This window comes from Furipterus horrens, unplaced genomic scaffold (assembly GCF_987537825.1).
Source record: "Furipterus horrens unplaced genomic scaffold, mFurHor1.1.pri manual_scaffold_1, whole genome shotgun sequence".
NCBI lineage: Eukaryota > Metazoa > Chordata > Mammalia > Chiroptera > Furipteridae > Furipterus > Furipterus horrens.
This window is the reverse complement of record NW_028327171.1, coordinates 55,902,182-55,928,738: the sequence shown is the minus strand read 5'-3', so window position 1 is coordinate 55,928,738 and position 26,557 is coordinate 55,902,182. Positions and strand designations below refer to the sequence as shown.

The window sequence follows — 26,557 nt, the reverse complement described above, 5'->3', positions numbered from 1 at the left end:
GTCAAAGAAGAGAATTAAACCGTCCCTCTCAGAGCATCCAAATATATATTTTTAACAGTTCAAAGACATATATCTTTCCTTTTTAATTGCCTCTTCTCAAATGGCATCAGAGAAACATTATTTTACTATGGGAAACAATGAGTTAAATATTTCAGATTTCTATTTATGTTTTTAAGAATAGCAAATGACTTTTAAAAGAATATTAGCACTACGGGGAAGATAGGGAAGAACTATGTTCAAATTTTAATCACATCTTCCTAAGAGTACAGTGATCTACATGGAAAAGCTAAAATTAACAAAATTCTAAGCCTGACTGAATGACTGTTGAACTTATTTTTAATGGTCTGTCATCTTGCAAGACACTTTCTTAAAAGTCTGTATTCTTAAAACTTAGGGTACTAAAGCATTGCCTAAAGTTTCAACAATAGTTGTAGGACAAGGAAAAGGAAAAAGAAAAAAATTTTAAGGGCTGTGGTAGATCCCTAGAAATGGAATATAAACTCATGATGAGATGAGTAATGTAAGTAATATATACATGAGGGGCCTAAAGTTTTGAGGTCAAAGGAGAAAAGATGTCACCCTTTGTTATTTTTCTCATTTTCTACCCTCCTTTTGCTGTCTCTCTTAACTCTTATAACTTCTTCATTTTCACCTTGTCTATATCTCACTTGGGATTTCTCTATCTTTCCTTTCCCTTACAAATCTCCACCTCCCCTAATTTAATAATAGAGAAAATAAATATGAAAGTTTTTACAATTATATGATCTTGTCTTCAGCTGTGTGTCTGATTCCTAAAAGGCTGCATCACAGTATAGTAGAATGTTGCAGGCAATTAGAAGATCAGGTCTGCCACTATCTAATTTTGTGAGCAAATACTTTTCAAAAGAAAATGAACTAAAATGTTTTATTACAAAATTTAGAGATATAGTTAACTAGTATAATCAACTATAACTGTAATGTCCTGCAGTATAGAATAGGTACTTCTGTTTTTCCATATACTAAAGCAAGTGCAAAATTAGGTAGATAAGGCTACCCAAGACATTACCTTATTGTTCAGTTCAAATTTTTGTTTCCACTGTTTTAAACTTGATTTGTTTGAATCAGGATAGAAAGGTAATATTTGCATTTACTTTGTTACTAAAGTTTCCTTTAGTGAAAAACTTCTCCCCACACCCTTTTTCCTTGCAATTTGTTAAACAAAACCAAGTCATTTGCCGACTTCATCCCCATGGTGTCCTTTAACACGTTTCTTTGTGCTGTGTTTCTCATTAATGGATAGATCTGGAGGCTTGATCAGATTTAGGATTTTTTTTTTTGGCAAGACACTTTACAGTTGGTGTTGGGTACTACTTTTCACTGGGTGGAAGCATCATCATTAAGACTAAGCAGCATATTCAGGTCCTGACATCCTCATCCATTCATCCAAAATTCCTCATCAGCTTTTCCATTAATAGCTTTTGCAGCCATTCATAATCATTGCCTAAGCTCTTGTCAATGAATTAATCAGGAATTGCAAAACAGCAACACTCTAACAAGACTCTTGCACTTATTAACTGGAATTATTCTACATATTCTAGTCTTTTCCCTTCGATTACCTAATTACCTTGGGTAAGGCAGGATAAATGCTTCTTTCTCTCCAAGTATCCGTTTTCGGAGTAACTTGTCAATCCTTCCAAAGATGACTAATATGGTTTGTTTTATTTTCAGTTATCATTTTGAATGCATTATTTACATATTTAATGTGTTACAAATCATTTTTGTTATTATGCTTATTGATCAAATTACTACCAGTATATAGCCAGTGATTTAGAACCCTTGCAGTTGGATATTGAACTTTTAGTGATATTGAGATATTACTATTAATTTTTTTAGATGTAAAATAATATTGAAGTTTTGTTGGAGGCGAAAAGGCCTAATGTGTAAAACACTTGAATCAAATATCTCAGATTTTTTTTCAAAATAAGCTCAAGGCAAGTAGGTTGGGGTACAGAAACAAGTTTGGCCACATGTTTTGAAGTTAGTGTTAACCAGTTACACTAATTACTGTTCCTTATTCTTTTGTATACATTTGAGTAATTCTATAATCAAGTTTAATACCATTTTAGTAGTAAAAGTGTCATAATTACAGAAAAACAGAAGAAAATACAAAGACCTCAAGTCCAACTCACACCCAGTTTCTGATAATTATATCAAAATAAATGCGAGAAAAAAAAACCTTATCTATACAACCTCATTTTTCACTCAAGAAAAAATTTAGATATTTGAAGTTAAGAGACAGTCTGACAAGTGTGATTCTTAAAGTATTCTTTATTAACAGCATTAAAGTTGCAGAAACAACTTTATGTTGTAAAGGCACAGGGAGACAGTTCTGATAAAATATTCAAATTAAACAGTAACTTACAGTACAAAAGACAACTTTAATGCACATACAAACCCCAAATGTCTGATTCAAAAATATTTTACTGCGTCTATTAATGGGCAATGATTAAAAATATAAATTGCTGCTGTATAATAAATATCTGACAGTGAATATCTTGATAGCAAAGTGAACAAAATATTTATTGCTTTTCACATACATATTTTTCCCTGTAATTTAAAATTCCTACTTCTTTTACTATCTTCTCAACCTTCTTTCAAAGATAAAAGAAATTCCACATACTCTTAGGGGTGGTGGTGGCAATTTTTAAAAACTACTGAAGTAGCAATCACTGCTGGCAGCTGTTTTCTCACTTCCTCTTCTGCAATCACACTTTCAAAAAATAAGATGTTTGCTAAACCACAGAAAAACAACCCCCCTCTGTGATTGGCATTTTAAGGTTTGTAATGAATGCTTATCAAATATAAAAGGTGCTCCGTTTTGAAAATGTATATTTTGTCTGAAGCTTTGATTAAGAGGCTTGAATGTCTGACAATTAATTTTACCTATTCCCCTCAAAGATGCAAAAAACATAGTAAAATTTCTAGCACTTATCAACGTTTGAGGGCTACTTGGTACACGTAACGTACTGACGTATAAAAGTTAACATACTGCAATCTATTTTATAATGAAGAGATCTTACTCTTCATCCAGTTTTAAACTGGGATTACCTTTATTAATAACATCCTGCTCTTTTTATAGCAACCCGATTATAGATGGTACAAGTAGAATCTCCATCACAATAGTAAAATAACATGAAAGCATCATTTTAACTTACTTAATGAATGCTATTTCAACTTAAGATATACCTAAAGTACTTAATAATCATTGTAAAGTAACTTAACCATATCATGTTCAGACAGTGTATAGCAGCTAGTAATGTGCCTGGCAGAGTTGATGCTCAATAAATAGTCGCTGAATGAATGAAAAACAGAAGAAAAACCTGGCTTTGGTTGTGCAAATTTTAATCACTTTCTGATTAAGAATAAGATCGGTCTAAAACTAAATACTGAACACTACACCAAACTTTGACAGAAACAAAAGTAGTGATTGCAAACAGAAAAATATCATTGTGACAGTCAATATACATATATAAATTGTAACTTTTACAAATAGCCTACAAATTTCACATATTTGTTCATTTTCACCCACATATTTAAATTTTGATGATTTGAGGTTTAACAACTGGGTAATGAAGACCAAGTTGGGCAGACTGGCTAAACTGTTTGCTTACAGTAAAAAAATTACTAGTTCATCAATGAATCAAAATTTATGGTGCCCCCAATTAAACTCAGATGATGACTACCATGTTATTTTTGCAAAAACTACTGATGAATAACAGGTAAAATATCTTTATACTGAGAAGCAGTAGCTTAACTTTTCAACATAAGAGAATAGCCAGGGGTATTTGAATTTAATAATGACAGAGAAAGTACTGGAAATGGGACAGTAAGAATGAGTAAGTGACCAATTTTAAATTCTAAGCATAGGACTAGATCTAATATTTCTTTGGCATTTGCATTACTATCTTGGACTAGAATTTGCATTTTAAAAATAGTGGGTTATCATTTTTCTCTGAAAATTAACATCAAGGTGAAAATTGCTAATATGTTCTTCTTATAGCCTTTTAAAGGACTAAATGGCATTTCATAACATATGCCAACTTCATGTTCAGTGTACACTTGTAATTATTGGCATAGAGTGATGTAACTGCTAAATAACCTTAAATGATCTCATGCAATGGTGAAATCACAGAAAGTGGGAAGAAAAGTATTTACATAACATTCAGCCTTCTGAAAAAACACAGTAAACCTGGGAATCCTGCCCTAACAGTTAATACGTACCGCATAGCACTGAATGAAAACTAGTGAACACCTACAGTAACCTGAATATGTAAGACTGAATAAAAAACATGAAAAGGAAAAAACAATACTACAATTAGAAGAAAAAAGTGGCCTATAAAACAGGCCAATCTAACTTGACAAAGTAAATGTAAGAGATTCACAAAATCATGATAGTAATGCCAACTAGGTCAAGTACTAAGTACCCTTTGATACACAAGCCAATGTAACTATCAGATTCATTTCCAATAGCTTAACAATATTCTTCACTGCACTCAGGCATTCAAGGTGGCAAAGCAGTCAAAGAAAGTTCAAGTCTCCAAAGTGTAAGAATAAACTTACTTGCAGACAAATCATATGATTTTTGAAATAATGTCCTATTTTGACGGATGTTAACGTAAGATCTATCAGTGCACGTTTATCATCCTCTGAATGTATTACTTCCAAATTTCTTTCTTCTAGATAGTTTTCGTTGGTTTAGTATTAGCCAGTGCTATTTAAAGGGAGAAAAGTTCACCACAGACTACCTCACATTGTTACTTAATTGTGCTAGGTATTCACGCAGTTCCTTAGCAGCCTGGAACCTGCCGTAGCGCTTCTTTGGATTAGCACACTCGTCCAGCAAGGCCTCCAGTCGGCCGTCTTTGGCAATTTCACTGGGTGGGTCATGAAGGAGCCCTCCAGAAGTGCCACGCCAGGTGGCATGTCTGGATAAGAGGTTCTGACAAACAGCATAATAATTGTGGTCCACAGTGGCACGAGCACAAAGAATTTCTTTTGAAAATGATAAGCAAGCCTCCTTATCACAGTCATCAAATTTGCTTTCGTACCATACATCCCAATTTTCAGGTTTATCTGTAAAAGAAGAAAAAGCAGAAAGAGAAAAATACATTTGAGTTTTTAATTGCTTCCCAAAATAGGACAATTCACTAAGTAACATAGTAGTATTTGTTCTTAAAATTGTATTACAATTTTAAACATTTAAATATATTAACTTAAATATTGATACAAAGATTTATTAGCAGCACACCAGTGCCAGGCAGAAGGATCAGACAAGGGCCCTACTGCTTAAGGGTTCAGTCTAGAGAGAAACCTCCCATCACATAAAGTGTCTGCAGTAGTAGTGCAGCACAAGAACACAGAGGAAGCACTACTTCAGCCTGGGGCCAGTGAGGCTGCAAAGATAATATCTGATTTAGGCCTTAAAAAAAAAAAAAGAAGGAAGGACAGCATTCTGGGCCCAGGATACAGTATGTGCAAAGGCATGGACGTAAGGGACTGGGGTACAGCTAGTTCAGGAAATAGTAGTGTGGCTAGACTGTGAGACAGGTACCCGGGAAGGAGGTACAGAAGGATCTAGAGAAATATGTTATATCTTGTGTGATTATGACCACAATTTGTTTTATAGAAAGATAACTCTAGGCTGAAGACCAGAGGGACTAACATGGTGACAGCAACTAAAGAAGAGGTCCAGGAAAAAAAAAAAAAAAAAAAAGCCAAAGCCAGACTGTAGAAATATTTGAGACAAAAATTAATAGGTAACTGTATGAGTAAAGTTTAAAGTTCTAATTAGATGACAAGGTAGACACTATTAACATAACAGTATTAACATTTTATACATAAATATAGAGTAAATAAAAAGTGGCTATGAGTTTTTCAGGTGGACATGTAATATATATACAAATAGAAACAAACTCCACACTTAAGAACTGAGTCTGAAGTGGAGTACATATATTTAGAATGCATCAGCATAAAAGGCTTGATGGAGCCAAGAGAATGGCTTAATTGTATTGGAAAGCATGTTGAAAGCAAAGGGGAAAAAAGAGACTGGGCAAAACCTTAAAACTTAAGGGTGAAAGAAACCCATTCATTCAGCAAGTAGTTTTTTGAATGCCTACTCTACAGCAGGCAAGGGTGTCTAATGGTAAACAAAACAGTCTAGTACACACAGTTCCTATCCTCAGTGGCTTACAATCAAGTTTGTGAAATAGAAACTAAGCAAGTAAATAAACATTATGTATCATAAATTGTGGGAAATGCTATGAAGGAAACAGGAGTTTCTAACAGTGGAAAGGTTTATGAAGGAAACACCCTTGTTTACTGTGGTCAAGTCTCTCTGAGGGTTAAACTAAGGCTGGAAGGACAAGTACCTAGCAGTATTTGGAAGAGAGACAGACAAGGCATTTTAGGCAGAGGAAACTATACATGGGAAGCCCAGAAGTGGAAAGGTTCATTCAAGAAACCAAAAGGCCACTGTAGCTGAGGCATCAAGGGCAACAATGGACAGAGGGATATTAAAAATGAAGCACATTAGGGTCAAGTCACACAGATTATGCCCTGGGGAGGAGTTTGAATTGTACTAAAGAACAATGGGAAGTCATTAAAAGCATTAAGCAAGAGGGTGATAAGATTAGATTTATGCTTTTAAAAAAAGGAACTATGTAAGCCGAAGGAAGCCAAAGGAGTCATGAATGATCTCAGGAAGTTGTTACTAATCAGTGATTTCAGGAATGGGCCAATTAGGTGGTTGCTAATGGTAATGCAGACTTCTCAGTCAGGCTTTAATGGCTGAGGAATGAATGGAGGCAGAGGAATGAATGGAGGCCCAGGAAGCAGAGACAGGCAGAATAGCAATGCTCTTAAACACAGCTGAAAAGCAAGGGAAAGCAGGAAAGAGTCACAAACTTGAACACGGGAAGGTAAGAGAAAATGGATTTTAAAGAGGAGGGTGGGAAGTTATCGATAACTGATGCAACAGGTTCAGACAGAGGCTCCACTAGGAGGAAGAGGGATGAATGTGTATTGTTTCTACTGAGTTGGGAAGATAAAGAAAGGACACTGACGGGGATGCTCCATCGAAACTTGCACTTCCCTGTGAAGGATACAAATATTGTTTTACTAGTAACAGTTCAGAAAAGAGGGTGAAAAAACAGAGGTGGCCTTTTGCAAAGTGGCTAGTTAACCCTACCAAGAGCCATTTGAGAAGAACGGGGCAGAGCTAAGGAAGACCTGGAGCAATGCTCTTTGTGAGAAATGTACACAAAAGAATATAGAAGCTATAGGCTGTATTCATTCCAAGTCAGGAATTAATTGGTATAAAATTGTAACATGTATTTCAGAATGTCCACATCAAGAAAATTAGAAAAAAAAATTTTTTTTACAAGCACTGGAATTAATATTTTAAAAATTTAGGCAATTTGGCACAATTCTGTGAATATAATAAAAACCAACTAATGGTGCACTTTAAGAAAAAAAAGCATGGCGCTGCCACACTCACAAACGACGGAAGAGGTAAGTGGGGGCGAGCACTCCAGCAGGGCATCCACCCCTGTAGGAGGACCTACAGGGTAGTCAGGATGTAACCAGAAAGCAGTCTGGTGAGTGTGGAACCAGGACAAGGCATGGAGAAAACCAAGTATTTAACAGGCTCAAGCTAAGATCATGCAAACAGGGTCCACTTAATATACTGCTGTTACATTCACTGCATTCCCCAGGTGCCACAAAACAATCGCTGTTCATTGAAAGTGCCTCATTGTGGGGCAGGGGGGTTAACAATATATGACTCCCACCAAAAAGCAAAAACCCTTCAGTGTCTTTTTACTAAGTAAATTAGTTACAGAATTAGGCTTTGTCCCCAATGCTTTAAAATTCCTATGGCATTTAATTTCAAACACATTTCAGATACTCTGCCCACCTACACTGTGAAGAGCTCACAAATAAATGGAGAGCAAAGTTTTGGGTAAGATATAATAATGTCAAACCAAAGCTAGAGTTTCGCAGTGCTAGGAATCACCTACACAGTTAAAAACCACAGTGATTGTTGTAGGGACCCCACAGAACATCACTAAAAAATGAGGCTTCCCTGAGAGCAACACAGTCTCCCTGGTAGAGAGTAACTGGTATATAATTAATTTTGCATTAGTCCTAATCCACAGAAGACAGCAGGCTACGTACAAAATAAATAAATAACAGGAAAAAAAAATGCGTATATAACACCCTCAAGAATGTATCTGTGTCTGAAAAAACCAAAAGGATATTTTACTAAATATGAAGAAACTGTGACTAAGAATGCATGTATAATAAATCAGTATTTGTTTACTGATACTGATCAAATTTTTTTAAAAAGCAAGGTTACTATCTAAGGCAGAAATTACAGATTTGCTTCATACAAATGTAAACATTATTTTCACATTAAAAAAAAGTACAAAAACAAACCTAAAAGTTATATACTTACTTTGTCTAATTAACCTTTTGTCAGCTACCAAAACATTTTCAGCATCCACAATGATTACCTTCCCATCTCTAGGACCAACTGCAAAATTGTCAAAGCTGACATCCAGGAGGTAGAGTGCAAATTCAAAGTCATTGTTTGTAAGCTGTTCTGCTATTTCCATTAATTGCCAAGCGAGGTCAACTCGTTTCTCCCATGGTGCATTAAAGTAGCTCCACAGTTCTTCTCCAACATAATTTACAGCCACCATTCTTCCACAAGCTCCAAGATATTTTGCAAACGGCCAACCTTCATCAGATGGAAAACTCTGCAAAAGAATTACCTTAATATTGTAAGCGATGCTGATGAATATATCCCAGGTCTATCCCCAGATACTCTCAGTAGAGATTGATACTAGGCGTAAGCTTGGATTTTCTTTTTATAGTCAATAGTTCAACAGAGAGAAACTCAGATTTCTTTTCTAACTCATACCATTACTATAGATCTGAGAAAAAATGTTTTTAAATCGGTAACTTTGCTTCATAAAGGTAAAATAGAGTAAGTATCGCTTATCAAAATCTCAGAACCAAATTGACCAGCCAACAAAACAAGACACTTCTTTATTATCAAATTCAAAAGTATTAATTCTTCCTGTTAGCTTTTTGATCTGTAGAAGTACAATCAACCAGTCCTTTCTTCTGAATGAACAGCACTGCAGGCCTATTACTCAACATGCATTTACCAGGCACCAGGCACTGTGTGTGCTATGCTGGCATTAAGAGTGAACTAAACAGTCTCTAAAATAAAACTTTAGAAGACAGATATCAGTCAGGGCACATGATTAGGTTGCATGTCAGGTCTCCAGTAGGGGGCGTGTGAGAGGCAACTGCACATTGATGTTTCTCTCCCTTTCTCCTGTCCCCTCTCTCTAAAAACAGATAAAATAAAAATAAAAATAAAGTAAAATAAAAAGTAACCTTGCTAAAAAATAAATTAATTAAATTTGAATTCTTAAAAAAAAAAAAAGACAGATATCAAATAATTATAAGTGTTAGTTACTAAGAAGTGATGCAGACCCTAGGGATGGAATTCAGAGACGATTCTGGGGAGAGTCTTTTAACCTACCCCCTAACGATTGGTGAAGAGCAATCCGACATCCTATCAATGCAATCACCACTCTGAGTCCCTTGGGTCCCAAGTAACTCCTGTTTCCTTATACAATACCATATTTTCTGTTCACCTTTAACCCAACTTCAAAATTATTTATTCTCCTATCTCATGGTTTTCTAAGAGATTTTATAACTACTGGGAGAACTAACACGATAAAGCAAAAATCTTCCACGACCATGAACAAGTTATTATATTTTCAGGTTAAATAAAACAATAGGCTTTATCTGAGGTACTCCTGTTAGCATAGCACCTTCCTTACATTGGGCAAAGAAAATTCTGAGGAGATAATGTTCATATAAATACTGCAGGGAAAACAAAGCAAAACATTCATCGAATAGACACGCAACCTACTTCTGTTGCTAAAAATTAAACAATCCACATATGTGAAGAGCTGAAGATGAAGCTCTTCTGGCACCCCTCAAAAAAAAAAAAAGTAACATTAATTGTACCCTGAGCTTTTATAAATTTGACAAATATTCTTACATCAAAATCTTTATCAACTTTTAAAACAAAAACATAAAAAAACTCAACTGCATCCAAATAATTACCTATTTTCATGTTTTCTTCCTTTCTACTCTATCAATAGTAGATATTTCACAATAACTACTTGTTTGTATATATAACTTTTATTTTTTATCTTTAGTTGTGTGATAAAACACTAATTGTATAAATTAAAAAGTTAGATATGATAGCATGGATCCTGAAATATATTTAGTGAATTCTTTCAACTTTAGTTCTGAGAGAATATCTACTGATTCTTTAGCAATTAGGAAAAAGCATATGTTTAATGTGATACCTGAGAATTTTTTCTTTCTTTTGGGCATTGGGAAAAGTGACAGACTGCCTCATGTCCAATGTGCCTCATGTCCAAAGTGCAAAAAACTATTTGCTAACCATATTTTCAACTTTTCCTCCCAACTTAAATTACCTACACGACCCTGAAAATTTAGATAAAATGTGTACAAAATATTTAACTTTCCCAGAAGTATTAATTTATAGTCAGTGGTATAAAAAAATAAAATCACTAAAAATAAGTAAATATGTGAGATTATATAGTTTTAACATGCAAAAAGTAAAATAAAAGACTCCTCCATACAATTTTGGTATATTATTCACATGCCATATTATAAAACAGATACAAACATATCTTTGTGAAAATAAAATGGTCTTTGACAACAGGAAAAAAGGGAACCCTGCCAACATCTGCACATGTACAAATACAAATGTCTCCTTGTTTTTGGAGCCTTTCCAACTGGCAAACAACAGTCAAATATACACGTCATTACCCAAGTCCCAAACAGAACAGGATAAAATATATGAATAAATGTCACATTGAGCAATTTTATATCCATATAGTGATTTCTGACAATGCTTACTGAAATCCTGTAGTGCCTCATTTTAAGAGCACAACAATTCTTCCTATAGTTTGCTATCTAAAACTTTAATAAATTCACATCACGTGCTCATATGAAAAGAATTTTTCATTGTATAACCTAAATTGTCAGATTTCATTAATGAGAACAGAATTGTATTGAACACACTGTATGTAGTACAAAGAAAACGGTCAAAGGAAGTCAACATAATTATAATTGTATGTAAAACAATTCTGGCTTAGAACCAAAATTACCATGGCCAAGTAGTTTGAGAAACAAAATTTTAGGATGTTATAACTTAGATTTCTTAAGTAGATCGAACAATAAGAAACAAATACAGTAGATAGCACAAGTTTTATGCTGCAATCCACACGTCTTAAATTTTGAACCAAATCATAGAATCAAATTTTCAAATTGTCTAGAACAACAGGCACGTATTTTAATAATCTGAAATAAAATGTGTATATTTTAATGAATTATTTTCAATTAAAAAAATGTACATATACTTTCCAGTTAGGAAGGAGTCTTTATAAACTTATAATGATTTAAATTATAGTTAGATTAGAGGCACTCCTATTAATTGTTCAGGGATTTTCATCAGGTTTGAATGTATGCCATAAAGATAATATGTAAAGTTTAAAAAACTAAATATTAGTTTAAGATTGTACAACTGCACAAAAGTTCTATTACTATATTTTAAAAGAAAACATCGACTAAGGATTATTGTCGATGTAAATATTAAAAATTGATGTTTGAGTATTAAGCCAAACATGGTTAACTGCTAAGATTTAAAGAAATATTAAATTTCTTCACTGTTAATTTACAAAATAAAAAGTATTTTGAAGATAAAGCATAAGGTAAATCACGATGCCTAAGTATCTTATTTTTTTAATAGAAAACTGTAAGTTACTTCTTGGATATCATAAAACTCAGATAATAAAATAACGATACCAAATGCATTAACAGTAGCTTAAAAACAAGGTTTCAGAAACAAGTAAACAAAACCACTATGATCATCTTCCATTTTGAGAAAATAAAATGAAGGTGACATAAAATGTCTATTATCAAGATAAGAAAATTTAAATTATTTTATACTCTTCGTGGTATATAACATAGAATTCTATATTTAAAGAACAATACAGTACTTAACTAGAATAATGAACTTAAAAATCAAAAGGCTAGCTTTTAAGGCTCACCTTCACCTCTGCATCTCACTAGCTGTGCGACCTGGAAAAGCCAAAACTTAAAGAGCTCTAGGATCTTCCTCAATAACACTTGTACCAACATATTTATCAGGGTAATACTTGGATCAAAGCCCTGGCTGGTTTAGCTCAGTGGATTGAGCGTCGGCCTGCGAGCTAAGTGTCGCTGGTTCGATCTTCCAGTCAGGGTACATCAGAGAAGGAAAACTCTGACTCCAAAAAACCTCCGCTGCCTTGCGGCATACCTCTTCTGGGGAAAGGCTAAGGGAGTAAACCCCGACAGAAAATCCGGAGCCGGAGTCCCTAAGGCGGTTTGACGTTGTAGTCAACACCGGCAACTCCTGCGGCGCACCTGAAGCCAAGCTGTATCGACTCCGTCTTTCCCTTGGACCCTTCAGCTGCGAAGAGAGGGGGGGTCTGCTGCATGGGCAACAGCAGACCCTCCATATCACCCTGCCCAGGCTCTGTAGCTTCAGCTCCACTGGAGAGGACACTCCAGCGTCATCGCAAGATGTCAATTCAACACGGGAGGAGACAGATGCCGTGTCACTCCTGAGTCGGACTGCACAGCCATTCTCGGCGGTGCAGATAGACACTTAAGAAGCTACACCATCGTCTCTCGAGACGGACGGCTGCCGACGACTTGGATCAAAGAAAAAAAAGGAATGAAATGTTCTTTGTAGATGTAATACTACTTTATAAAGAATTGCTTACAAAAACATTTCAATATTTCCTAATTAAATCTGCTGAACAAAAAATCTAGATATTTATCAAGAGACGTGCTTACTTTGTTATCACCTACCTGAATGTTATCTACAAATAATGAACTTCCTTCCAAATATAGCCAAGAATCACTAAATTAGAAATATACCTTGCAGTTTCTAACTTACAATGGGATATATAATTTAGTTACCCAACTTTAAAAATGCTCAGTGATCTGAGAAATATATAAGGCATTCACAAGTACTAAAAATACAAAATTAAAACTCGGTAACATGTGTACACATAAATACAGCATTATAAATTTATTTTTCATTGAATAAGCAACACAAAGGAAATTCTCAATGCTCAAGTAATTTATCACCTATCTATTGATCAAAAACCAAGTCACATTTATGTGATCAATAAAGAGGATGTGCAATCTAATCCTAAATTGGAGGGTTCCTGAGTTGTAAATTTAGTTCAGTCTTATCAGCACAGCTGAAGTGACTCACCTAACTAAACTTACACAGGTAGTAAGAGCAAAGTCAGGCTAATACGACCCCTCAGTCCAGGATCCTGTTTCAGAAGTTTTCAGATTTTGGAAAGGTAACAGTGTGTGTATTTCATATCCATATTGCAATGCCTCTAGTAGTCTGGAGAAGCACCTCACCAAAAAACATATTATGCTGCAAAAATAATGTAAGCTTATTCATCCTAAGTGGAATAAAGCACATAAATTACCTTTTTTTAAATCTGATGAAATCTATTTTCTACAGGTTTTTAAATTTGGAATTGCCATTAAGGGACTGTAGATTAACCCACATTTCATTGACTACTATAAGCAGCTGAAGTAAAGATCAGTGAGAGAAGCTGCTGTGGAATGAAAGCACTCTGAATTAAAAACTCCTAGGTCTAGCCTAACTCCACCATGAAATGCTAAGTAAACAGTTGTAAACAAAATATAGTCCCTATTCTCAGGAAGCTTTTTTAGCCTGAGCTGGGAGTATTGTTATTAAATATACATAAGTTATAAATGATGGAATTTGTTACACATTACAGAAAAGGAATCTTATCAAGAAAGAGTAGAGACCTATTTTAGACTGTTTGGTGAAGGGCAACCTGTCTAAGGAAGTGCTACTTAGGCTGAAATCTAAAGGATAAATATATTAGACAGACTGAGGGCAGGGAAGTAAGAATTTTCTAGGCACATGTTAGAGCCAAAAACTGTCTTCTCGGAATTCCTGGATAGGGTAGCAGGAAAAAGAGTGGAAGGCCAAAGAAGCTACAGTGACATGCATGAGGGGGAAGTCATGGGACGTATACAGTAAGAGTCTGGAGAAGGAGGTAGGGACATTATGTTGGGACTTAACAGAATAAAAGACAAATTCCTCAACATCATCTACATGCTATAAAAAAAACAAATACTGGGTTGGCCAAAAAGTCCATTTAGTTTTTTCCATAAAATAAAAGACACACTTTTCATTCTCACTAATAACTTTATTGACTTGGATATTTTGAGTATATAGGCTATTTCACGCTACTGGCTTCCAGGGGTGCTGCTAAACATCTTCCAATGCATAAAACAGCCCCCCAGCAAAGGAGTATTTGGCCAAAATGTCAATAGTACCAAGAAACTTCACTAACCACTTTTGACACATTCAGTCACAGCACCTTCTCCATACACAGCACAAAACTTTTTTTACGTTTCAGTTGTGTTTTTACCTTTCTTGAAATAATAAAGCATAATATGCCAAAAATGTTGTGTATCTTCTTCCATCTTCAATATTAAAATGGCTGCACGAAACTCACCAATTTTTATAAGTTTTTAAGAAAATGCAGCTGATATGACAGCTGTCACAATACAATCTAACAAAATTGTTTCGAATCAAGTTAAAGACAACTAAGCACTACTAGAAGCATAGTATAGGAAAAAAAACTAAATGAACTTTTTGGCTAATCCATTATATGTCAAAGCCTTAACATTCAGAAATATTTTACATACTAGAATTAACCAATATCAAATTTTAAAAATATCATAATATTTTTTTAATCAATAGACATTGCTCTACCAGGTCACTTTATTCTATTATGTCAGAACACAGTCATGAAAAAGCGAGACATGGAATGTATGAGTAAAAATACATAAAACGGTACTCTGGGTTTTATTCATTTATTTACTTACAATGAATGGCATGTAACTGATAAATTAAAAATAAGGTAAACTCTAATGTACTTCTGTCCTATTACTTTTTTCCCTCCTTACAGGACCAAAAGTAGGACTTGCATACTAAATTTCAAAGACCATAATTCCTTTCATACAACGAATATAAACTATTTTATAGTCATTTATTACCTAACAACACACCATTAAAATGAAAATAACTTTGCAATTCACCTAGGGAAGAAATGTGTTACAAAACTGTGCGGGTTTTGTTTGTTTGTTTGTTTTTCTTTTAGAAAAGGGAATTCCTAGTAAAAAGAAACTGACTTAAAAAGAAATCTATCAATAATGAAAACATACACTCTATGATCTGGTTATAGATTTTTTACAGACCTGGCATTTCTGTGAGCGCACACGCACACACACACACATTTAAACTTGAGAACACATTATAGAAAATGTTATCAAAAACATAAAAAATGCTTAAAGGTTCAATTTAAGTTTCAAAATTAGTTTTAAAAGCCCAAATTTGAACAAAATTCCACTGTAGTAATGCATGTTATAACAGCTGTTCATAGAGATTAGTCAACTGTACTGGTGACAGACTAATGTGTTCACAGCTTTGTGAACTGTCTGGAGAGGGAATATAGTAAAATTACAGGGATAATTTAATGGTTACCTAATTTTTGTTAAAATTACTCTTAAGACCTTTAGTTTTTTAACTTATACTACCAAAGTTCTTGCAAATACCGGAGACTCTTAATCTCGAGATTTTCAAGTCATATGTTCCACGTATTTCATTAGATGATTTTCCAAATGCCATTTTCCACCCACCTAGATCCAAAAATATTAAGTAATGCCTTGAAAATAGTAAGGTTGTATTATTTCACTAAATATCATATCAAACAGCTGTATCTAAAATCGGAAACTAATGTCAAAATATATCAACAAAAAAAATGCTAAGTTTAATAGAAGTAAATAATCAGTTAAAATAAATAGCTTAAGAAATACTCCCCCTCACCAAAAAGAAAAATCACTTGGCCACAAATTTTAAATATGCATAAATTTAGTAGTCTAAGCTGACCGTTTTTTACCTACTCTCACAACCAGCAATTGTGATCTACATATTAAAATACTCCCAATAAAATGAAAATTCAAAGAAAGAAAAAATATATTTAAGCTTCTTTTGGCCCAATAACCTAAAAATGCTACCTTCCTTTATTTCTTTAAACAATCTGCCAATACTAACTTCCTGGTTCCTTCAAAAGAATGGCAACATATCCACTAGTAGCACAGTACCTCCCTCTGTTAAATACTTGGTGCTCGGTTTTAGATTTGTATTCCTATTGTTGCCTTAAATTTAATACAGCTGAAACAAAACTCTTGCTCCTACTATTCTAAAGCCATTCTTTTTCTGGGCTTCCTCAGTATAAGGACTCCTCAGTCAGTAGTTGCTCAGACGGAAAACCCATGAGCTTAGCCTTTATTCTTCTCTTTACCTGATACCTTAATGCGTTGGCAAGTCATCGGCTACTTCTCCAAAATATACTGGGTCTGACCATTTTTCATAACCTTCACTGCAACCATCTTAATCCAAATCACCAAGCTCTCTCCCTCAAACTATTTAAAACCCGTTCTCCACAAACCAGGCCCTATTAAAAACATTTCCATTGTTTCCCATTGCTCTGAAAATAAAATCCTAAACTCCTTACACATGGTTATAAGACTATACAGAACATGGTCTTTGCCTACCTCCTCAGTGACTCTATATTCTACCATGCTTTCCAATTCCCATGCTTGATCCTGCCTCTCTATTTGCTGTTATCTCTTCTCTAAAGACTCTCTGCCCTCAGAACTTAGCACCACTGGCTTTTTCTCATCATTCACACCTCAGCTAAAATGTCACTCTTCCTGACCACCCAATTTAAAGTACCGTATTTTTCGCACTATAAGACGCACCTGGGTTTAGAGGAGGAAAACAAGAAAAAAAATATTCTGAACCAAATGGTGTACTGAAATATTTAATAAAATATAACAGAACAATATTTCAACCATGTAAAGTCAACAGCGGTATTAAGAATCATCATCACAGTCATTAACAAATGAGGAGAGACTTTAAGGTTCAAGTACTCTTCTAGTTTTCTGGGAACCCCAAGAACTCATCATTGCTCAGTTATGAAGCTCAGTTGCTCACAATCACTCATATCACTTTCTTCACTATCTTCACACTGACCAGATGCCCTGAGATTCAGCAGTAAAGTGGGACATTTAAGTGTCCCCAGAGGTTTCGCGTGGGCCCGCCGCTTACTCTTCTAACAGCTGTCATCACCGCTGACAGGTCAGGTAATACACATCAGGGTCTGTGACACAATATTTGCTCCTTAAGATGCAGAGACATTTCCCCCCATTTTAGGGGTAAAAAAATGCATCTTATGGAGCAAAAAATACAGTATTCTATCCCCAACCCAATTCTCCATCACAGGAGTCTGCTCTTTTTATAGGATGTAAATCTGAAAGTTGTTTGCTGTCCACGCCTAATGCCTCAAAAGCAAAGGTTGCACAAACTGTGTCTTGTCCTGTCACCTTTACTGTATCCCAAGGATGTACAGATCAGCTTCTGGCACTACTGGGAAATGCCACACAGTTCTTGTCAGTCTCCTCACATCATAGTTAGAACTCCAAATGAGCACCAGAAAGGCAAAATCTGAAGACCCTTGAAGCAGCATACCTGCCTCAGATAATAAATCTTTTAAGAATCTGTCTCCGGAATGCCTATAAATATCCCAGACTAAACTTCTATTTTTTAAATTATTCACCAATGTACTAAATAGAATTACTAAACTGTTATAATGATTTACAGACAAAAATTAAACTATTTGCTTTATAGTACTGAGTCCTTATCTAAACCCTGTTTCCTATAATATTCATTCTATTAATTGTACTTCATATATGATATCCCTAACCCCCCTTTTAATTACTGTTCCAAAAAAAACTATGGCTTGAAGCAGCAGCCACATAGGTAAAGGGGGTGACATTTGAATGAAGAGTAAAATTTACATATTTCTAGGATAGATATCAACATAATGTACTAAAGAACCTTTCAACTACTATAGTTGTCTAAAAATGGAATAAGGTAATTTACAAAGTAATATTTTGTTTAAAAACTTTACAATAAAAGATATTCTGTGTATGTTATCTAAATAAGCGTGTTTTCTTTCATCTTTAAAACAATCCTGTTGGGTAAATGTTAACACCCCCATTTTACTGATTAAAAAACTCTGGCTCTTAAACATTCAGTGACTTGCCTGATGCCACCTAATAACTTTAAGGTAGTGCAGAATGCTATCTCAATACTTCCCCCCTCGTTGCTGTTCCTCCCCCATCGATGGGCAAAATCCCATTTATCTTTCAGAACTCAATTCCTTTGCGAAATCTTCCCTAGTATTCACTCCTATGAAGATACACTCAGGTATCTCTCTCTAAATAAGTAATCTAATAGAATTTGTTTTGTGCAGGACTTTTTATGCAATATTGATTTAATTATTTATATACTTACCTCCTACACAGTAAGCACTTCCTAACTAGAAAGATCCTTCCAATCCAAATGCCTTAGGTCATACTATTTACCAAATGAACACATAGATTTCAGTTCTTCTGACTGTAAGTCCAGGACTATAAGTCCAAAGAGCTTCCAGCTATTGGATAATTTCCTATCAAGAATCTATTTTTAAATAAGACAAACAAATTGGGTAAAATACAAACTGGTTACAAAATGTAAAGCCTTTCCAGGTCCATAACCAGAACGAATAAACAAACATCCTCATCTTACCCTAGTAATTTACAGTCTAAAGACATTCTACAGTTATATACAAAGTGTATTGTATGTGTAGGGAAAACACAGGGCTTATATTTTAAGATCCCATTAGCTTAATATACACATGAATGAAAAGTGATGAAAGAAAAAATGTCAGCATTCTGTAAAGAGTCAGCAGCAATGATAGCAAAACAGGAAGTAAGCCAGAGACCTTAAGCCAAAAGCCAATGAAACAAGAGAATAAAAACCAGAAGATCTCCAGAGAAACGGAACACTTGTGTCCAGAAAGCAGATCCCCAAAACTTAAGCTTTCTATTCCCCACCAACATGCTTGAGGAACGTATGTGCTGACCCATGCAGGGGAAGTACGAAATAAGAGTTCAAAGATTAGACAAAAGTACAGAAAGAACTTCAGAATTAATAATGGTGAAAAGTTATGGATTAATCTAGAAACTAGGCCAGGGTGTCAAATGATTTTACTCCACTGATGTGGAAGTGATGCTTTCCTAAGGGTTATTGTCTATTTCCATGGTCTTTCCAAAATATAAGTCTCCCTCTTTTCTGGATCTGAGATACAGAGACTTATTATTTTTGTTACCTTTTCATGAAGGGCATTCAAGTGTCAACGAAACCTCCGATAAACAATAAAAACCCTCTAGACTTAAGCTTATGAATTTATTCAATAAAAAGGGCTCTACTCAGACTACCTAGTCAGAACCATCTCTAAAGCCTAAAGCTGGGAATGCAGTTACTACAGCAGCAGTGAGCTGGAGAGAAGAACATGGCCCCCGAAGCTTGAGAAGAAACTCCTGAGACAAAGTCTAGAACATCCTTTCTAAATTCTATGTAGCCCCACAAGATCCATGGTTACTTTTACCTTCATATATAGATATATTTTCTGCAAAGGCAGTTTCTGGTATTTGTTCTGTTTTCATCTGATTTTATGTGTGTAAAAATTTAGGGGTAGAAAGACAAGCATGAAATAAGGTTACCTATCTATTCTGTCCTCCAAACTATACCCCTAGCAGGACCAAATCCCAATACCCCCAAAACCCCCATTTAGAAGAGCTCAAACCCACAAATTAAAGTCAAGCTCAGAAGAGAAATAGAAAAATAATTATTTCACAATCAAGAGTTTCAAAGTTCCGGGATGTTGGGATTGAAAAGGAAAGATTCTAAATCAATAGTCTCGCTTTATAGATAAATAAATAAAATAAGTCCCATAAAAAAGTTTATCAACCTGTAATTAGCTAAATGGCCATAATATTTTGTTTACTTCAAAAAACTACAGCTTAGGCAGTACACCTTAAAAATATGTGCTCCAGTAGAAATGATTTTTAAATACAAAAACAACAACAATCATTCAAATTCATGAAAAAATTCAACCAATAATGTAGGAATGTACTAAATTAATATAAGTAAAGATATGGTTGATAGCAGGACTCAACTGTTTTTAAGGTGACCCATATCCAAATAAGCTTCAAAACAGCTGATAAAATGCACTAAAGTTACTTTTACCTTATTTAATGTCTAACATTTATTGAGTGTTTACTATGCATCAGGCACTATATAAAGTATTTTGAATGTATCATGCCATTTACAGGAATTAAAATGAAAGCTTAAATAATGATAGTTACATACTGTAAAAATTAATGAAGTCCTATTAAAACCATTATTCAGAAACTTAAGGCAAATAAAAGTTCTACAAAGTGTAACAACAAAACAAATTTCCAAGTCCACCTCCCAAACAACCAAGAGCGTTCTTTATTTCTATAAACAAAACCATCTTCACTATCTCCAGGTAGTCAAGTCAGAGACATAGTCTGGACTTCAGGAAATTCAGACATTTTTCTCTCACACACACAATTTCCATAAACTGAAGAACAGGTAAGTACAAATACTGGTAGAAAATTTACCAATACAGTAACATAAAACATGTTGCCATCCTGCCAAATACTTCAACACCTCAACTTTTGAATATTCCAAGAATGCTTACACAACACAAAATCAACAGTCCTTCTTCCAAAATTTTTTCCTAAGATTATGGCATGCTTGTTATTAACATATACTTCTTGGTGAAGTAAAAATGTGAGGATTAAAATAAGGTATCAGAGTAGAAGATAAAGGTACTAGCATTATCCTGTTGCTTGATGTTTACAAACACTTTTTAGGAAATAATTCTAAAACGGAATAACTTTCCTCAGAGCTAGACAAGTTGCTGTAAGCTAGTAAAACTACCCAACAATGTAAAGAGAGTTGTACTTTCATAGCACTCCAAATGGGAATTCTATATTACAAATCTACATAGCCATACATAAAGTATATTTATAATATACCTTACAGACATTTAATACCTTTCATGTGTCCTTTCAGGGCATAATAGAAACTTCAACTTGTTACTGTTTCTTAAAATATGAATAGGCAAGTAAGTTTAATGGGTTAAATTCATATATTCCTCTTCCATTCCTTCATTAGTACCTTATCAAAAAAAGATGTTTAAAGTGTTTATTTTGGAAACATGTTTATCACATGGGAACTTTTGTTAAGGATAGCTTGATGATGTCAGCTCAAAAGACTTTTTCTCCAAAGTAATTAACTTTTAGACAATATAAGATAAGGAAAATCTAGCTTGCCACAAATGCCCACAAATTCAGTAAGTAGGTCCCTCTCCCAGGAAAAAGTGAGTTTCTCTTTAAATTGTAAAATACACTGTACCCTTACAAAAACATTTTTAAAAATACACGAACCAAAAAATACATGCAAATAGCCCAATTTTAGTGAGTTTTTCTATCATCAACTAATATTCCAAAATTAACATAAACAACTACTAACCATTGTACAGAAACCAGAATACTGAAACTGTATTACAAAAAGTAATGAACATTACGATATGACTTAGTGTGTAACAATCTTTGTACTTGATCACTGAATTTTTAGATTCCTTGCATTTTAGTGGTTTTTATACCATCAACACACCTCAAGTAATAATTGTCCACACTTCTTAACTCACTAGTTTTTACCAAAGATGAAGTGGTTATGTTAAGAAAGTAGCAGTTCTATGAAGATTGCTTATTTAAAAATAAAGTCCTTATTCTACCTGCTTCTTGGTAAAAAATAAAATAAAAACAGCAACATGATTGTTACTAAAGACTGCAATTTATATCTCACAGAGTATGTGCAGAACTGGGATGCCTAAATTAAAAATGCAATTTACCAATGCCAGTCAACAATGTTGATGCATATGTTTCCTCACATACTAAAAACAAACTCTCCTACCTATAACCCACCTAGGAATACGCACTCATTCAGAGCAACTGTGTCACTAAGTTTAAATTACAAGAATATAACTGATTTTTAAGAGAGTTGTTTATCATTGAAGATGAAAACAGAGGAATAAAGAGTAATTTTGAGAGAAGAGTTATTCAGAAAACAAGATATAAGCACAAGGCTATCTCAACTGTAAAGTAAACTGAATATGCCAACATGACGTCAAACTTCGAAATACAGAAAACCTTCCCAAGTAAAGCAGATTTACCTTAGTGCAAATCAAATGCTAAAGTTTCTCATATTCAAATGCCCCAATGTTTATGAAGAACTGCACACTAATACATAATTGTTCTTAAAATATTACTTTTAATATTAGATGTTTCTTATCCCTCAATACTCAGTATTACCCGATTAAAAGCTTTCAAAGAGCCAGCCACTATTATTAAGTGCAGAAAATGTGTATTACTACTACTATAGCTCCTTACTCAATTTATGAATCCCAGAGAATTTGAGAGACTAATCTACTCAGCACACTACAATGCTAAAGCTTTCTCCAGGGACCACCTTGCTAACATAACCATCTATTTCTCAAAGAAAAAAAGCAGTTTAAGTCTTTTAAAAAAATTGTCAAGACAAATGTATGTATCATAAATACAGCCTTAAACTTTTGTGGCTGACTTTTGTGATATCCTATCACACCTTCCAATTTACTAAGACCCACCCTACAGTTTTAAGGCAAAATATTTATTTTGTGCTAAAATTATTTGGCTGAACTAATCAAACGAAACTGGTTTCTCTTAGCTAAGTTGGGCAGCAGAACTTGAGAAAAGAAAGCAACATAAATGAACACAGCATATTTCTACTTTATTCAACCCTGTATAAACTCCCCAGCCTTCAGTGATGGTTTTCAGCAGCGCAGAAAGGGCATAAATTGTATCAAAATTACTTGTAATTAATTTTAAGTAACTTTCCCCCTTTGTTTTTAAGATACTACAGCAGAGCTAGTATGGAAAAAGAACAAGTAACTTTCCCTGCAGTTAACAGGAGGGCTCAGGTCCCCACAGTTGTAACCACCACTCAAGGACACCTAAAGCCGGTGGGAGTGTGTAGAAACTCAATAACTACTCCAAAGGTAAACACAGAGTTTTGTTTTTATAAGTTTTGTTTTCTTTTGGCTGTCACCAGTGAAAAAAAGAACTCAACCTACTCCCCTAAAAGGCACCTTTTGTTCTCAAAAGAAAGTCAAGAGAGTGCCAGTAACTCAACTAGAGAGAAGTGAGAATCTCCTTCCCCCGTTTCTAACCCTGGCCTAATATTTCATCTCCTTCCTGCAGCCAAATATCAGACGAACAGGGCAGGTCACAGGAGCAGGATGAAAATGTCCGTCTTGGCTTTAACCTTCCCAGCTACCAAGTCGAAGAAAGACTTAACTTCTTCCTCTTCTTAAATCCCACCCTAAGCAAGGATCATGATTAACCCCAGCCCGCCCGAAGTCCCCATTTTGTGCCTCTATCTTCCCCAGCTTGTTCCCAAATTAACCTTTCCAAGGATTTGCCAGGTAAATGAGCTAAGGAATAAGACAAAGACCAACTGCGGGGCCGAAGTTAGGTCAGCCACGCATGGTACTAAAGGATGAGAGCAAACCCGGTACAGAAACGCTTGAAAACTAAGAAAGGTCCAAGGGCTTGTGAAGAGACTGCGCCGTGTAAGTGCAACCCCGGGAGATAAAAGCAGAAAGGAAAGAACAGAAGAAAACTCACAGGAAAGACATTTTGGGAGCATACCAGACGCGCTCCCTCTGGCGTTGAAGAATCAGCAGTCAAATCCAAGACGCGACGCGTCTAGGTGACAAGAGCAGACTGCACCCGCCAGTCACCCTCCGTAATCCCGCACAACGCCCAGGGGTCCCAGCACTGCTCCCTTCCCACGCCCGCAACCTGGCCCACACGGGCCAGCTCTAAACTGGTAAACAAGCGCCAGCAGAGCCACCTCTCCTGACTCGCGCTCCCAGTGCGGTCCCTCCCGCAGGCCTCCGGGCCCGGATTCCCTGCCTACCTGTAGCACCAGCGGCTCGGGGTTGAAGGCCAGGGTCAGCAGCAGCTGCATGCGCTCCGAGTCCTTGAGATTGCGGAGCAGGAAGCTGCCAGAGTCCTTGGTCTCGGCATAGCGGCGTACCAGGCGGTCCAGCAGGCGCTGCGAGGGGCAGTGCACCAGGTCGGACCAGCCCTCCACTGCCTCGGGTGTGAGAAGCCGCACATCACCGTTGAGGCGCGCGAACTCGGTGCGTGGCATGGCCTGGAGCAGGTCACAGCGCGGCCGGCCAGTGGCCCGCTTGCAGATGCTCTGGTCGAGCTGCGCCAGCTCGCGCTGCGAGCCCAGGCGCTTGAGCACCACGCGGCGGCGGCCGCCCTCGCGGGGCTCACCGTATTGCGCGAAATAGACGTTCTTCACGTTGAGGAAGTCCAGCAGGCGCAGGCGGCCCCACGCCTCGAACACCACCTGCCCGTTGAGGAAGCGGCGGCACCAGCTCGTACCAAAGCACGCCGGGCACTTATTGAGCTGCAGGAAACGCCGGTCGGCCAGCTCGTTGCGCTGCCAGGAGGCAAGCAGCGACGGCGAGTGCAGCACCATCAGCACCAACAGGCTGCCCAGTGCCGCCAGCTTCAGCGAGCGGGACAGGCGGCCCAGCTTCGGGGGCACCAGGCGCCACATCCCGCCCGCTGCCTGTCTGCACGCGGAGGGCGAGGGCACCCCCAGGGCGCCCCCGCCGCGCCGGATCCCGGAGAGCTACCCGCAGAGGCCCCGGACGGGAGAAGGAGCAAGGGTGCGGGCTGGGGTGGGAGGCGGAGTAGATGTGTAAGCGAGACCAGAAGCAGACCAGAGTAGCCTGCGACTTCTTCCAGTCACTAGTCTCCACAACTCTCAAGCTCCCTCCTCCAAGCTCCCCGCCCTCCGACTCCCGCGGTGCCGCTACCGAGCCAGCCAAGTTATAGAGGAGCGAGAGGGGGAGGGCTCTCGGGGACACGAAAGCCACGGGCGCGCACGCGCACTGCACGCTCGGGGCGTGAGAGCTGCGGTGGCGGCCGCCTGGGGCGCGCGCCGAGTCCTGAGAAGGAAGGAGGGACTCACAGAAGGGGAAGGGAAGCTGCAGTGTCTCACCCCGAAAAGTAGCAACAGTAATAGAAGGTAGGATGGAAGAGGCGCCTGTGCGTCCCTGCTGTCGCACACCCCAGTCCGTATGCGCTGGTTTTCCTGAGAGGGGCGGGAGCGGGGGGCGTGGCAAGCGAGGCGGAGGAGCGCGTAAAGCGTAAGCGCAGACTCGCGGGGTAGCTTTGGGGCGTCTCCGTGGGGGCGGAGCTCGAGCTTTGAAGGGGGTATAAACTCGAGAGCTCTGATGATGAGATGACTTTTAGTAATAGTTAATCTTTTAGGACTTTTGAGTATTCCTGGAACCTGACTTTCCCCATAGTGAAAATGGTCCTCTGAAGGGAGCAAAAAGAGCTGAATTGCGGAAACCTACTGGACCACCCCCCACCCCCCGCGCGCCTTGTCTCCGTTGGCGCGCGGGGCGAGGCAGAATGGGCGGTGCGTCGTTCCCCTCCTGGGTTTTCTGAGTAGGGGCGTGCACCTGGGGCGGGGTGGGGCGGGGCGTGCCAGAGCAGAGCTTGAGTTCCCCGCTCAGTGCCTGTGGGTGGGGGACTGGCCTTGGGGGAAAACGGGAAAGGCTTGAGTTGTGATGGTTGGGGACTTCGTCTTTGGGTTTACCTTAAATTTTCTGAAGTGGACACGGAAAATCAAAGTCCTCGAAATACCGTGTTAAAGGGACATTAGGATGACCACCAGGGAACAAACGTGGCCTGGTGTCGCCAGGAGACCTGGCCAAACGCTGCGGAGAAGCGGGGATGAGTTGTTGGAAGGTTTGCTTTGCTCCCCACCTGCTTTTCCCAGCCTGGCCCTGAAGCTGGTTCCTTCTAAGTGTAGGGAAAGTCCCTGCGCTGTCCTAGGGGATTCCCCGAGGGGTTGGCGGGCGCGCCACTCTGTCCCGATAGGCCAGGACTAGCTGTGGCGGTAACCATGGGGACCTGGGGCCGCCTCGCGTTCCACACTGGTAAATTGGCTCAGGTTCACGCAACCACAGCAGAAATAACTCGGAAATGCTGAACTACAGCGCCTTGTTTTGATATAAGTTTTAGAGGACCCGGACTCTTTCCCCAGTAGCTGCGAATATATAATTATAATGCTATTTAGTTTTAGCTCTAGACTATAGAGTTAAAATTATTTTACTCCTCAGAATGAGGATCAGTTGTTAGTCTGACGGATTGGTGGTTCCTGATACAGTATTAAATACCTGGGTCTCAACTGAGTTAATTTTAGAGATTGAACAGTGATTTTTAGAAGACC

At 37.3% G+C, this 26,557-nt stretch overlaps 2 protein-coding genes across 2 annotated transcripts in view; one reads left to right on the top strand and one right to left on the bottom strand.

Moving 5' to 3' along the window:
• Nucleotides 1-3,776: 3,776 nt before the first annotated feature.
• DIPK2A (divergent protein kinase domain 2A) lies at nt 3,777-25,402 on the bottom strand. The gene is made up of 3 exons (XM_090275639.1): nt 24,212-25,402; nt 8,492-8,795; nt 3,777-5,112 (listed from the first exon to the last, which is right to left on the bottom strand). The coding sequence occupies exons 1-3, from the start codon at nt 24,866-24,868 to the stop codon at nt 4,781-4,783; spliced, it is 1,293 nt and encodes a 430-aa protein (XP_090131765.1). The 5' UTR covers nt 24,869-25,402; the 3' UTR covers nt 3,777-4,780.
• The window catches only part of LOC150021142 (uncharacterized), a 104,700-nt gene continuing 103,151 nt past the window's right edge, over nt 25,009-26,557 (top strand). Inside the window, exons 1-2 of the mRNA XM_090286238.1 lie at nt 25,009-25,012; nt 25,060-25,342. Coding sequence (XP_090142364.1) covers nt 25,009-25,012; nt 25,060-25,342 — 287 coding nt within the window. The remainder of the gene's footprint in view (nt 25,013-25,059; nt 25,343-26,557) is intronic.